The sequence below is a fragment of the Castanea sativa genome, chromosome 5, assembly GCF_040712315.1.
Source record: "Castanea sativa cultivar Marrone di Chiusa Pesio chromosome 5, ASM4071231v1".
Lineage (NCBI taxonomy): Eukaryota > Viridiplantae > Streptophyta > Magnoliopsida > Fagales > Fagaceae > Castanea > Castanea sativa.
Window position 1 is genome coordinate 57,568,968 of NC_134017.1, and position 15,322 is coordinate 57,584,289.

At 35.7% G+C, this 15,322-nt stretch overlaps 1 protein-coding gene across 1 annotated transcript; it reads left to right on the forward strand.

Annotated features, from left to right (window-relative positions):
- The first annotated feature begins 313 nt into the window (after positions 1-313).
- Positions 314-13,718, forward strand: LOC142636380 (30-kDa cleavage and polyadenylation specificity factor 30). Its single transcript, XM_075810586.1, has 7 exons — positions 314-1,035; positions 1,827-2,222; positions 7,500-7,662; positions 7,820-7,930; positions 8,515-8,583; positions 10,486-10,572; positions 12,445-13,718. The coding sequence occupies exons 1-7, from the start codon at positions 590-592 to the stop codon at positions 13,339-13,341; spliced, it is 2,169 nt and encodes a 722-aa protein (XP_075666701.1). The 5' UTR covers positions 314-589; the 3' UTR covers positions 13,342-13,718.
- Positions 13,719-15,322: the final 1,604 nt, after the last annotated feature.

Below are 15,322 nucleotides of genomic sequence, written 5' to 3' on the forward strand. Positions count from 1 at the left end.
TTATTGAAGAAAGTTATTTTTGCATCCAAATTTTTGTTTCTAAATTATTAAAGAAACTCTTTACAAAGTTTAGAGATAAAAAAGAATTTTTTTCAAAGTTCAGAGATGAAAAATAAATTTTTGTTTGAGTTTATGGGCTAAACTAGTATTTTAACCTAAAGTAATTTTGTATTTTTCTTGACACTTTTATGAAAAATTTTATACGGTAAGTTGTCAGTAATTCTAATTTAAATTCATCACTTAAATGATATTTTTACTCAGTTGCAAGGCGTTCGTGTTTCCCTTTGCTAAAAAGGTTTGTCTTGCTAGTTACTTTTTTATTTTTGCTAAACTCAACATTCATGATTCATCAAACACACACTTTCTCTGCCGTTACAAAATTCCACCTATTCACCGTTGCAAAACCCAGCCGCCCTATAACCGTGACTCCTCCCTCCATTCACAACACACACACACTCACACTCTCTCAAACTCAAAATTAAAAGCTTCCCAAAACCCTAATTCATTAGCCAATCAAAAAAAAAAAAAAAAAACACACACACACACACAGATAGCAAAGCCAAAATAAAAAAAACTCTCTCTCTCTCTAATGGAGGACCCGGAGGGAGTCCTCAGTTTCGACTTCGAAGGCGGCCTTGATGCCGGCCCCACCGCCGCCAATCTTGCGGCCACCTCCGGGCCCCACATAATCCAGTCCGAATCAGCCGCAATCCACGCCGCCAACAACAACAACAACAACAACGCTAACAACGCCAACGTTATCGCCGTGGGCCACACCGCAGTATCGGGAGGAGGAGGAGGAGGAGGAGGGGAAGCTGGGGCTGGAAATTATAGGCCGGGCGGGCGGAGCTTCCGGCAAACGGTGTGTCGTCACTGGTTGCGGAGCCTGTGTATGAAAGGCGACGCCTGCGGCTTCCTCCACCAATACGACAAGTCGCGGATGCCCGTCTGCCGCTTCTTCCGCCTCTACGGCGAGTGCCGCGAGCAGGACTGTGTTTACAAACATACCAACGAAGATATCAAGGAGTGTAACATGTATGTATTTATCTATGTGTTTGTAATTTTTTTTTTTTTTACTGTTTATAAAGTTTGTGATTTTAATTGAGATGGGTTGGTTTTGATTGTGATTTTTTGTGGTTATATGTATATAGCTAATGTTTGAATGAATTGTGGGATTTGCAATTGATCTTAGATAGATGGGGGAGCACAAGATTCAATGAATGAGTATATAGATATAGAGGCTTAAATAATTTGCTGGTCCCTAGTTCATTAGTGATTTTAGTCTCTAAAGTTTAGATTGATCACTTTTAGTCTCTTAGATGATGCAGCCAATCAAAAAACTGATACGTCGTTGCTTGATTGGGACTTTAAGTGATCATTTTAAGTTTGCTAGGGACTAAAGGCGATCATTTTATGTTTGTTAGGGATTAAAAGAATTTATTTTAAACTTTAGGGTCTAAAATTGCTCATAAGCTAAAATTTAGGTACTGACGGTGTATTTTGGCTATGTATATATTGTAGGTGTGAAATCTGTATTCTGTAATCTGTAGTATGAAAAGTGTGTGGAAGGGGAGTTACAAGAATGCGTATGCTGTAATATTGGTTTATGGTTTCCAGTATATATACTGTGGTCTGATTGTGAAATTCATATAGGAACTTAATCAATGGTACTGCATTACGAAAAGCTGGAAATCTTTGTTTTGTAAAAAATGGATTTGCTGCATGTTAATTTGGGTTAGTTTTGTATATCATGTTGAGACAAAGAACCAGTATGATAATAAGAGCATGGAAGTTGTTTACTGAATTGGGGTATTCTGTAACTGCAGGTACAAGTTGGGTTTTTGTCCAAATGGTCCTGATTGTCGGTATAGGCATGCAAAAATGCCCGGACCTCCACCTACTGTTGAAGAGGTCCTTCAGAAGATTCAGCATTTAAATTCTTACAATTACAACCCTTCGAACAAATTTTTTCAACAACGGAATGCTGGTTTCTCTCAACAAGCCGAAAAAACTCAATTTCCCCAAGGTCCCAACACTGCCAATCAAGGTGTGGTTGGAAAATCTTCAACGATCGAGTCTGCTAATGTCCAGCAGCAGCAGCAGCAGCAGCAGCAGCAGCAGTCCCAACAGCAGGTCAGCCAGAACCAGATACAAATTGTTCCAAATGGATTGCCCAATCAGACAAACAGAGCTGCTACACCTTTGCCTCAAGGAATATCTAGGTTTGTTCAGAGATCTGAGGTCTTTCATTAGGTTTTGTAAAGAAGTTTTTGTATATTTATATGGGCATCGTCATGAAGGGCTCATCTTTCAACCAATAAAATGCCCAAAAGAATTCTGTCCATGTTTAACAGCTGTAATCAGCCTCCCTTAAGCTTATGTTAGTTAGTTTAGATTTTTATACACATTTTATGTTGTACTGTTCTCATTTTCACCATTATATGAATGGATTTGCTTCTCATTTTATGGAGTGTACTTAATTATAATAATTTTTGTTTCTTCGGGCATTTAAAAGTAAAGTAAACACCATATGATTTGTGGATTTGCTTCTTGTCTTATGCAGTGTACTTCATCATTGTAATTTTTGTTTGCTGGGGATTTGTTTTTGGATAAGTTGCTTGGGGCATCATAGAGGAAAGCAAACAACTGTGATAACTTCCTGGTCTAAAGTTTTGTCTAGGGACTTGGAATGGTCTTTTTCTGTGAATTTTTTCTTTTATTTTTTTTATTTTATTAAAAAAGTGATTAGCAACACTAATATGAAGGTAAGCAGAAGTTTTGGGAAAATGTATTTTTTGATTAATTTGCTATCATCTGATAGGCAGAAAAGCATACATGTGGCAACCCAAACTAATTTGTTGAATATCCATAGCTGGCCCCGGCTTGGTTGCTGTTGTCGTTGCCATCATTTGATAAATTTTATTTTATTTTGTGAGGCAGAATATGTTGTTTTTAAAGGTCCATAAAGATATATTTCAAGTAGCATTTATGGCATGTGCCTTGAGTAATCCATCTTAGTGATGCTCATGGAAAATGCCTTAACTGCATATCAGCTGCTTTTATGTCTTGATTCCTGTGGCTGACGCCTTTTGAGTGCCTTAATGTCTTTCCTTGTGGTTAAATGTGTAGCTGTTAGCAATATATCAAACTTTAATTGGAATGTGGAGCTTCTTGTTGATGCTATATTCTCTTTGACAAGACTCAGGTATAGTTCCTTAGGTGCTATACTTTAGTTTTCCCAATTAAATTCAACTGTGGCTGCATAGACCAAAGAGCCACATAGTTGAATTTAATTGCCTTTGGGGAAGATAAAACATCTTGTGTTGTATTGGTCAATGCAGCCATATAGTTGAATTTAAATAAGGAGCCTGAGGTACAACACCTAAGAAACTGTACCTAAATTTTTCCCTATTCTCTTTTCCTTTTATGTTTTTGTTAGTGCATCTATTATGAGTTTATGCTTGTCATGCCAATGGTCTTTAGACCAAATAGCATCTTGTCTTGCCATAAAGGTGCTATTAGTGGGGTTCAAGGGATACCCCAGTGGTTCTAGCATCTTTTGTGGTGCTTGGGCACTGGGGGTTCAAACCCCACTAGCCCCCCTCCCCCTATTTACCTAGCCAAAAAAAAGAAAAAAGAAATAATGGTGGAGGGTGAGGTCTTGTATTCAATTCCATATGAGTGCGAGTTGTATTGATCTATATCAAATGGTGTCTTGTGTGCTTGGGGTTCATTCTTTACTCTTTAGCCTTTTAAAATATATTTCAGTAAACTAAGTCATATATATATATATATATATATATATATATATATATATATATATATGACATGTACATATGTGCATATATACGTTGTGTGTGAATGCATAGTTTATAGAAGAAGTAACATTTACATCTTAGATAAGGGTTAAAGCCACCAAGGACCATGTTATGCATGCTAAAAAACTTTTATTGATTCATCTCATTTCTGGTACCTATTATCACAAGATCTAGGATTAGATCAATGGCACATGTCCAGTATTGATTTGGATAAATTCTATTGAGCTTTGCTAATAATGCTTGACAAGATTTGTGTTTTTCTCTACTCTAGAATATTTTGTTTTGCTTATGTTACATCATAATACATTTCTACTATTGATTTGTTAGTGTGTGGTAGATCAACTGTGGGACTTATGTTCACTTAGGTTACTAATTTAAGTAGTTGAAGGGGACATGATAGACCTTTTGTTGGAAGGAACGTGCTTACTATAAGCTATGAGGGTTTGCTAAACATGTGATTTTGTAAAATTTAGTAATTAAAGGTGTCTCAAATAAATGTCTGATTAAAATTTTTTTGGATGGATATATGAGATGATTAGTCACAGGCTTGATGGAGATCTAGTAGGTGCTAACACCCTTTCTCATTCTTTGTTCCCCTCTGCCCTCTTTTAGGGAAAATCCTACATCAATGGGTTTGACACTTGACTGTTCACTTTTTTTTGGGCCTGCTCTGTTTTAATTGAGAGATTAGGTGTTTGAATTCTTTGGTAAGTAATAACTAAGGCAGTATTTTTATTTAATTCTATTGCTTGAATTGGATCCTTTCTTTGTGAGTTTCTTTCAAGTGATTTTCTTATGGAGAATGCTGTTTTCTGATAACATTCTTTTTATAAAATTAATAAAACTACAAAACCTTAATTCCTTATTGTGCTCAAAAGATGCTTTAGCAAGATAGGAAAGGCAAGGACATTGAGATTACAATTTTATTGATGTACTGAGTAAGAATGTGGGAATAGCTATAGAGAAAAAGGAGAAAAAAGGAAAAAAAACCCAATGATTTCCTATTTTGTTGAACTGACTAGATGTCTAGTTTATTTGGACATGGATGATTTTTTGATAGTTATAAGAGGGAGTGGAATTTGAACCCTGGACGTCTCCTTTAGAAACACTGGGAGGTGTCAATTGAACTACTAGGCGCTTTTTATTTGGACATGGATTATGCTCCTTGAACACCTTGTCTGAGGACATGTTTCTTTTTGCTTAAATTTGGCATCCTGTGGAGGATCTTGGCACTTTGAAATTTTTTTAGAATTGTTTTCAAAGGTCATGTCGATGTTTAGTCATTGGTTTTGTTCCTATTATTTAGCAGGAAAGTATAATTCATTTTCTGCCAAGTCTTGCCGATGAGCCTTGGCTCAAATGGCACTTTTTTCTCTCATAAGTGTGCGGGGAGGATGAGGTCGGGGGGGGGGGCTCAAACCTACTAGGTGCGTGTAACTCAACAAAAAATGGCTTAAATTTAGAGAAGGATTTGGGTGAGCATATTTTGAAATGACATTACTGTAGGAGGTATAAGAGATGAAGAAAAAAATGATGACTTATATAGAATAGAAAGTGAAACAGAGATGACATTTGAGTTGATCAAATAGATGTCAAGAGGTATTTGGATGTGCGGAGTGATAAGAGAACTAATTCTTACAGTTATGCCTTTTGTAAGGGTTTTTATTTTTGGTGGTAATGTAGGAAGGGGATAAGTGGAGTGGCCTGAAGATTTGGAATTGCTACTGTGAAGTACCATAAAAAAATCCATGCCATGCTTTTCAACAGCTAAGATTTGGTGTTTTTGCCTTAACCCACCCAGCTTGGGTGGTGAGGCCTTGGCATGCCAAGTCCTAGGTCCTGTGTTCAAGTCCTTGCTTATTTGATATGGTGGGGGGGAAAAAAGATTTTCTGTTTGCCTTGTCAGGTATTAGTTGGATTATATTTGTGAGATTTGGTGTGGTGTAGACTGCAGGTCGGTGCTACTTTGCCTGATGTGAAGTAGTTGAAACAGGCAGTTTGAGGGCATTTGCTTCACAAATTGAAGACAACATATTACTCTCCTGGTTTTAAGTTGATCCAAGATTTGTTTATTCAATATCCCTTATCAATTTCATAAAGCTCATAACTTAATCAGCTACTGATTGTTGTTATGGTATGGTTTATTTCTGTATTGTGTGAGTACTTGGGCATTACCTTTTATTTCTTGCTGAAAATAATAAGAAAAGTAGAAAGTAAAATTAATTCTGTATTTCTTAAAGAATGCAACTGGTCTAAAGGGCCATTTGGAGGGGTTTTTTCCCTGATTAGGGAGTTTGGATGATAATAGAATTGGGATTCTATATGGCTTTGTCATGTATTTTACAGAACCTAGTAGAATTTTGTTATCACTCTCGATTGGAAGGATATGATGTCGGTGTTATGCGGTTCTCTCTTTAGAAGATTGTCCAAATTTTGTGGCAATATTAGTTACCACCATCGCAATGCAGCCAATGAGCTCTAGCTCAAATGACACCTTGTCTGCATGCAAAGACATGGTGTAGTGTAAAGTAAAGTCATGTGTTCAACCCAACTAGGTCTGTATGTAACTTACTGATAAAAAAATATAGTTATCACAATAAAATAAATACGAAGCAATAGATTTTCTAGCCAGTTTTGTTTCTAAAATCACCAGTATCTTACTCCTTACTTTTGTATGAGTATGTACTTTTGTTATATTAATAATTTCTTTTAACCTGCTATGAGGTTCTAGTTTACACTACATTCCTATGTGTCTAATGTTTTAAATTCACCTGTAATTTGATGGACCATCTAACTCTAACTGAGAAGAGGTTGGACCTTGGTGTGATGGCAAGTGCTCTCCACCTAGGCGATGTATTGGAGGTTCAAGTCTAGGAATCAGCCCCTCCAAAGTAGGTCCCTCATCACCGGTGGCAGGGCTGATTCTTCTTCTTCCTCTCTCTCTCTCTCTTTTGGGTGAGTCATGGTGCTTCAACCTTTCAAGTGGTCCGGTACAATTTTTGGAATTCATAATTGAATGGAATAGAATTACAAGTCTGGCATCCTCTATATTTTGTAGCTTATTTGCTAAAGGTGTGAAAAATTAAATAAAAGTTGGTTATTTAAAAATAGGGTAAAATTTGGGTATAGTTCCTTAGATGCAGTAAATTAGGTTCCTTAATTAAATTCAAACACATAACTCAATTGCTTTTAATTCTCCTTGGGAAAGATAATGCTGTTTGGATTGTATTTGTAAGGTTGCCTACTAATCACCTCTACCAGACAAGTAGAATTGAGGTCTTGTATGTTGGGAATGACTTTTTGTCTTGCTATAATTGGAAAAGATATGCCTTTTGTGGTTAGCATGCTTGTTTATGCTACTTGATCATATTCAACTAGCTATTTTTTTATTTTAATTTTTTCAATTATATGCCATCTAGCTTTTGTTATGAACCATATACCTCTAGACCTGTTTTATTGGTTTTGAGGGCTTGATGTACTATGATGTAGGCTTAGAGATTTAATGCTGGAAAGGTTTTTCCTTGATTCAATTAACAGTCAATTTCAAAACTGTTAATATGCGATTGGATTTTAAGTTTAATGGCCATATATTATTTTCTTTCTGGTTAAAGCACCTGTTTGTTTACTTAGATGGGATATTATGAATTTGGATCTAATTCCTTTTCTAACATGCATACCCAGGTATTTTATTGTTAAAAGTTGCAACCGTGAAAACTTGGAATTATCTGTACAACAAGGTGTATGGGCAACTCAAAGGAGCAATGAAGCTAAACTGAATGAAGCTTTTGACTCCACTGAAAATGTCATTCTGATTTTCTCAGTCAACCGAACTCGACATTTCCAGGTAGATTTCAGATTTAGCATCCAACAAAACTAATTAATCTGTGCTCTAGACCTCTGTGGTTCTCAATCATTACATACTAGGTTTTACATTCTATTTGGTCAGTCCGGATCTCAGTTGTCTGTTTGAGGTAACTGCAAAGTCGTCTATATTTTGTCAGGGTTGTGCAAAGATGACATCCAGAATTGGTGGGTCTGTTGGTGGGGGCAATTGGAAATATGCACACGGAACTGCCCATTATGGGCGGAATTTCTCTGTCAAATGGTTAAAGGTACCATTTCTTTTCATCTTAATGGTACTGATAGATGTCACGCATTTTTTTCCCCGAAAGGTTTTCTTGGTTCCAAAAATTCTTATGCTGTAAATGATGACAAAAACCATGGTCCTGACAAGGCTTCTGTACACCCCATCAAATGACCCAAGTGTATTTTAATTTATTTTGTTCTATTTCTCTTTTCAAGTCAATTTGAGTTCCAAAAATTTGGTAGGGTCTTGTTAGAGGAGCTTGGTTTTGTTGTTATTTTCCTGGAGATTCTTGTTACTGATCAATGCACTTATTTTAAGAGATTTATTCATGTATTATACAAGCAAGGAGCTTCCAAGATATTGTGCATTATATATAATACCGGAGCTGGTTTTTTTTTATGCTTCTAATGTAAAGGAAAATCTATGTGGGATGTCTGAACTGTTGGCATTTGGTTGAAATTATGTTTGAAGTCAGTATCCTAATTTGGATACCAGGCAAAGATTATGGGGCATAAAACTGAATAAGCTACATGTATTAATTGCTTTATGTACATTTCTACATAGAACAAATAAAAAGTTGTCATTCCATTTGCAATTTCTTATATGCAGTTATGTGAACTATCCTTCCACAAAACTCGCCATCTAAGGAATCCATACAATGAGAACTTACCAGTGAAGGTATTATTTTGAGCCTCTTCTCTCTCTCTCTCTCTCTCTCTCTTTGTTTTTAATTTCTTATTTATAAAGCTGACTGATGGCTATGATGAGAATTGGTTTCTGTTCTTTTTGCTGCTGCAGCGTTTTTTATTTTTATTTTTTAATTCTTCGACTTCTTCTTCCTTTTCCATCTACTTGTTTTCTTTTAATGCTTGAACCATGACCAAGTTGGAGCTAGGCCAAACTATAGAGATAAGTGCATCATCATGGCTTGACCCTGGTTGTACCCAACCTCACATGGAGATTTAGTAATTTGATTCTGACCTGACCTAAAGCACACTCACAATGGCTCACACATGCACAGACGGACACAAACATATGCTAGGATGCAGATACACATACACAGGATATGGACATGGTTACACTGCAATTCTGGAAAATTAGGATGCAATACCAGGGAGGTGATTAATTAAGTAATAAAAATATAATTTTAGGTAGATTTTATGTTAATGTTAGGTTTAAATAATAAATAAGAAGCATCAAAGTGTTTGAAAACACATCTAAAAGTAATTTAGATTGGACAAAGTTTGGGTACAAACTAGTTTGTAGCCAATGACTACAATTCCTACTAAAAAAATTAACATGACTACGTCTTCTGAAAATCTAATTGTTAGATTGCATATTTTTTATGTTCTTAACACGCATGTGAATTTTCATGCTAATTGGATGTTATTTATTATTCGATCCATAAACTTATTTTTTTTATGCATAATTATAGACTGCAAAAACTTGAAATTTAAACATTTGATTGATGACATAGCTATTGTTCTTTTGGAAATTTTGCAACCATAAAAAATATAAGAAGAAAATATAATCTAGTGGTAGATTTGTAAAAATTCACATCCGATAAAAAAAAATTGAGTGGAGTTGTAGCCATTGGCTATGAACTAGTTTGGAACCGAAATTTGTCCATTTAGATAATAACTTTATAATCTAAATATTCTCTTAATTTGTTTTCTTGTTTCTTTTGGTATTCTTTCAAATGTTTTTCTTGTTTCTTTTTCACACTGCCTGTGTTATTATTTTTTTTTCAAGAGGTCCTACTAATGAATTTTCTTTTTCTAAAGAGTGATATACCTTTCAATCCTTATAGTAAAAAAGTTTTTTAAAAAAAGGGTGTGGGGGGCAAGATACATTAACAATTTTCTGAGTATTGTCTTGGCCTTCTTATTAGTTGACTTAATATTAAATCAATTTTAAGAAAGACATGAAATGGACAATTCCTAAAGCAGTCATCCAATCATACAATGATCTAAAAAATCAAGACTTGATTACATTATTTCTGTTGGGGTTTCACACATTGTATTTTCTTGTCTGATTTCATTATTTCTGTTAGAATTTCCTTTTGACACATTAAGTGCTAACTGAATTGGTTGGAACTAATTCAGGTTCATTCATGTTAAAGATAGGTCATTATCCCACTAAGACAATGGGGGAACCCATAAACTTTTAACCAATTTATTAATATCTAAATAAGTATTAAATTAAATAGCAAAAGAGGACCATGGCTTTTTATGATTACAGAAAACACAAGACAGCTTGTACCAAGGGCGGAAACTAAAATGCATAATGACCTTAAAAGTTTCTAATTCTATAGACAATTAAACCATAGAGTTTAAAATTTAGTGCATATTGCAATGGTGCACTCACTGGAAGTTGGATTGAGGATGACTCCTGCAAAGTGATATTGTAAATTAACTATGTAACTCTATATTTTGTACCAATCTTGCATGCAGTTTCACCTCTTGCTTTTACTTGCTATAATTTCTAGTCCCAATGTATATTTGGCTTGTGAGATTCCATATCTTGTAGCCATGTATTAAAATGAGCTTCAACTTCATTGTTATGCTTTTGTCATTGCAGATAAGTAGAGACTGTCAGGAGCTAGAGCCTTCTGTTGGTGAGCAGTTAGCTTCCTTGCTTTATCTTGAGCCAGATAGTGAACTTATGGTATGTTTTCTTTTTGACTCCTTTTGGGATGCAATGTAGTGATTAGTAGGTTTCAAAAAAGAAGAAAATTAAACTAGAAAAGGAAATGGAGTGAAATGGGGGTGTATTCTTCATTTAGGATATGAATTTTTAATCTCCAAATAATTTGTTTGTTGTTTTGACAATGAACATCTCAATTGTCATGATTTGTGAGTTTTAATTTCCGCTTTCTAGTTATGGAATGTCAATTCTTGCGTGTCGTTTCTTTGTGTGAATTATTAGTGCAACACTTATATCAACCCCCCTTTTCAAAACTAACAATATTGAGTTAATTTTAGAAAATGAAACATATATATATATATATATATATATATATATATATATATAGTTTGTCTAAAATATGATATAAATTCGAATTCTAAGTATATCCAAGCAGTATATATGTCAATTCTAATGCATTCTAATTTTTGTGAGTTGAAAACTCTCAAGGTTTGAAATTCTCAGCAACTGAACAGGTCCTAACTGTGTAGATGCGAGTGTTTAGTTATTGTTGCACATAAGCTATTGGATTTTGGTATGTTGAAATGCATATATTTTGTGTTCCAACTTCAAACCCTCTCAATTTCACAACTATCTATTTTTTTTTTTAAGTTATTAATAAAGGACGGATAGAAATGAAAACACCAAGTTAAAAGTCAAAGAAAAATTACTTCAACAAGAGTAATGTCCATGACACAGCAATTATCTACACTCTACAGTGAAAGGAGATGCAATCTCTCAGTTTGCAGTCTTGTATGGAATAAGAGAGAACATATAGAAGATGGTGATATAAGCCAATCCCAATGTTACTAGTTGGTTTCCCTTGCAATAGGCATTGAGCTAGTGAGTGAGCAGAAATAAGAGCAATGCATTGGCTCCTGTAGAATGAAAATACAGAATGATGCATTGCAGTATGGATGGAGAAAGGTGCAGTTGAACTCTACCCATGGCACTTTGTGGCAAAGGGGGAGGGGGGTGGGATGGGTGGTGGAGGAGGGAATGATCTAGATGGGATTACATGGTGGAAGATGGATTACGATTAGTCAAAATTTAGTGTTAGAAATATTTTATTTGGATTGATATACTTGCCCTGTAATATTAGGAAATGGTATAGCATGCATGACAGGACAACAATAGCAACTTCTAATATAATCTAAGAGGGAAAAAAATCTTATGACATTGAAAACATTTAAAATATGATCTATCAAAAAAAAAAAAAAAAAGATTTAAAATATGGACACATTGGGACTATCAGTATCTGCATAGGGAACTTCTATAAGCAATGCTTTGAAGTTCAATAAGTGGATATTAGGATATACTTAGGAATATAATATCAAATTTTGTGTTCATAAACTGCTGTTATTTGTTGCCAATAAGCTATGGCTCTAGTGGTACTTCCTCCTCCCATAATAATGAGATTGTGTGTGTAACTTATGGATTAAAAAACTATTGTTATTTTGTTCCTATATAATTTTTTATGAAATTCTAAAATATTATTGTCGTTATTTCTCCTTATATCTTTAAACAAGTGAAATATCTCTCAATAGATCTTGGTTTTTCTTTAATGTTGTCCATTTAGATGCATTTGGGAGATTTATTGGTTATGTAGCAAAGGGAATCAGTTTGTTGACCACGTAAATATGAACATTTAGTGGAGCTAGTTATTGGCAGCAAGATATCATTAGGGAAATCATTCTTTTTTCCAATCCCCTGTCTGGCACCCTTTTTGAGGAAGTGGATGCAGACAGCAAAAGAAACTGCATTGCACTTGAAGATGTCCTCTCTTGTATGTTGTTTTAAATGGTAAGAAATGGTCAAATCTAATTGTCAGTGTATATTTATCCTTGGTTACAGGCGATCTCAATTGCAGCAGAATCAAAACGGGAGGAGGAGAAAGCCAAGGGAGTCAATCCAGACAATGGAGGAGAGAACCCAGATATCGTCCCATTCGAGGACAATGAAGAAGAGGAAGAAGAAGAAAGTGAAGAAGAGGAGGAGAGCTTTGGTCAGGTTCCTGGGGCAGCAGCTCAGGGCAGAGGAAGGGGCAGGGGAATCATGTGGCCCCCTCACATGCCACTGGCACGTGGAGCCAGACCTATGCCTGGGATGCAGGGTTTCCCCCCTGTTATGATAGGTGCTGATGGGCTATCATATGGACCTGTTACACCTGATGGGTTTCCTATGCCAGATCTTTTTGGTGTGGGCCCCCGTGCTTTTGCACCATATGGTCCTAGATTCTCTGGTGATTTTGCAGGTCCCACATCGGGCATGATGTTTCGTGGGCGACCTTCACAACCTGGGGTATTTCCAGGTGGTGGGTTTGGGATGATGATGGGTCCAGGCCGTGCCCCCTTTATGGGAGGGATGGGGGTTGCAGGTGCAAATATGGCACGACCTGGCCGGCCGGTTGGAATGCCCCAAATGTTTCCACCACCCCCACCACCATCCAATCAAAACAACAACCGGGTTGTGAAGAGAGATCAGAGGGCTAATGATCGAAATGACAGGTATAGTGCAGGATCCGACCAAGGCAAGGGTCAAGAGATGCCAAGTCCGGGTGGTGGACCAGATGATGACTCACAATATCAGCATGGAAAGGTTCACCATGATGATCAATATGGTGCTGGTAATAATTTCCGGAATGATGAAAGTGAAAGTGAGGATGAGGCACCCAGGCGTTCAAGGCATGGTGAAGGGAAGAAGAAGCGACGAGGCTCAGAAGGAGATGGTATCACTGTCTCTGATCACTGACAGATGCTTCCAGCTGAGCAGCAAATGAGTGACATTGCTAACTGGGGAAGCTGCTTCCTCAGGTTTACTTGCTTATTTTCAACAAGATCAAACTACAATTCTTCACCGGTTCTTTTTATAGTATTTGATAAATTCTGGGTGATAATTTTTATTTTTTCAAATTTAGTTGAAAATGTTGCTAGGATGTGTTATATTTTATGTAACAAATCAGGGGAAGAACCATTGAACAGATAGGGGGTGGGACTTTACTATTGATCTAGACTAACGTACTTGTAAAGAAATTTATACAAAATTGTATTAAGTAGGCAGCTAAGGTGATTTACAAATTCAACATTATTATCGATGGATAACATATAAATGCTATCTGTATTTCATTCCATTTATTTCACAATGAAAAGCTTTTTAAGGGAGTTTGTATAAAACAAGACTCCACAGAGGACCATAAAAATGTAAGAACTGTGAAATCAAATCGAAAATTTGGTGGAAAGTCATAATGCAGCCCTTTCTTAGATGTACCGGCGAATGGAATCCTATACATAAATCAGTTAATAAAAGAATGAAAAAAGCTTTTACTTTGTTGATTAAGTTATATAAGAATTCTATATGTATCTTTAAAAAAAAAAAAAAAAAAAATCTCAGGTTCTATACCTCATGAGTGTGCATCATTAACAAATTCGTTCATGGTACCATATAATGTTAACTGTTCGTATTTCATTCAATACATCTGTATGCTTTTGAAACTCAAGATCTTTTGATTTTATTCTTAATGTCTGTTTGGAATTCGCTTATTTTGCTAAAATTGAAATTTTTTTACTGAAAGTACTGTAAATAAAAATAAAAGTTAGCTAAAATAGTATAGTGAGACTCATGAATAGTACCAGAAAGTGCAGTGAGTCCCATAAATAGTAGTAAAAATAAAATGAATAGTAAAATAAGCTGACTTTTTAAGTTGGTTTGGAGCTAAACGCACACTTATACCAACTCATGAGTTGGACCTTATGTCTGCGTGTTCTCTAGATTTGGTCTCCATGTTCTTCTGCTTGGGGTCATGAAAAGTGCTTCGCCACTGATCTTGATTTGAAGCTTGATGAGGATATTGGCCACTTGGTGAGGATGTTGGCTTGTTGACATTACCAAACTCTGTTTTTACTTTCTTATAGCTCAATGTAGTGTTCTCTATATTTTGACAAGAGTTTGACTTCCATTCTTATAATTGTACGTGGTAGCTGGCCTTTCACTGTTTTATCATGATTTCCAATATATTTACTATTTTATATCATGATTCTTCTTCTTCTTATTATTATTAAAGACATATTTTATATAGTTGGTTAATCTTTTGACAAAACGTACTTTACTTGTATTTGGGTAGATCTAAGATGCGTTTAATACTTCAAAGAATATGTTCAAGTTTAGTATTAAAGCCATGAAGATTGGACTAAGAAACAAGTGAAGAAAAAATGTTTACTAAAACTGGATAGATAGCTGGACACCTGTGGACAGCTGCTCGACAGCTTCTCGATAGATAGCCATCTATCGAGATTTAATGAGGCTCAACACCTGCTATGTATTGAGGTATCTATTGAGGTTACGGAAATTAGAATTTTCAGATTTGACTTTTGGGTCAAGATTTTGTATTTGTGTAGGGTTTCTTTTCTCACAACTCTAGACATATATAAGGCTTATTTTTGAGGCCGTCACATAAGAGAATACAAGGAGAACATATGCAAAAGGTGACCGAAGCCTTATTCTCTCTAAAAGAAGCTACTGCGTCTTTGCACCTTAGGGTTTTGTAACCAAGTGCTTCTTGATCTTCATTGTTGATGAAGTGAAAAACTTTGCAGCCAACATTCTTCTTTCTCAATTTGGTTAATGAGTCACGTACTGGGATTCTGCAAAGGAGTGAGTCATGTACTGGGATCCGTGCATCAAAGGGTAACGTTCATATATTGAAGAGTTCAGAGATTCTGAAGCGGTAGAAGGT

Coding starts and splice junctions, on each gene's coding strand:
- LOC142636380 (XM_075810586.1), top strand. CDS start 590: ATGGAGGACCCGGAGGGAGTCCTCAGTTTCGACTTCGAAGGCGGCCTT. Junction 2,223..7,499: donor TTGCCTCAAGGAATATCTAG/GTTTGTTCAGAG, acceptor ATGCATACCCAG/GTATTTTATTGTTAAAAGTT. Junction 8,584..10,485: donor ATGAGAACTTACCAGTGAAG/GTATTATTTTGA, acceptor TTGTCATTGCAG/ATAAGTAGAGACTGTCAGGA.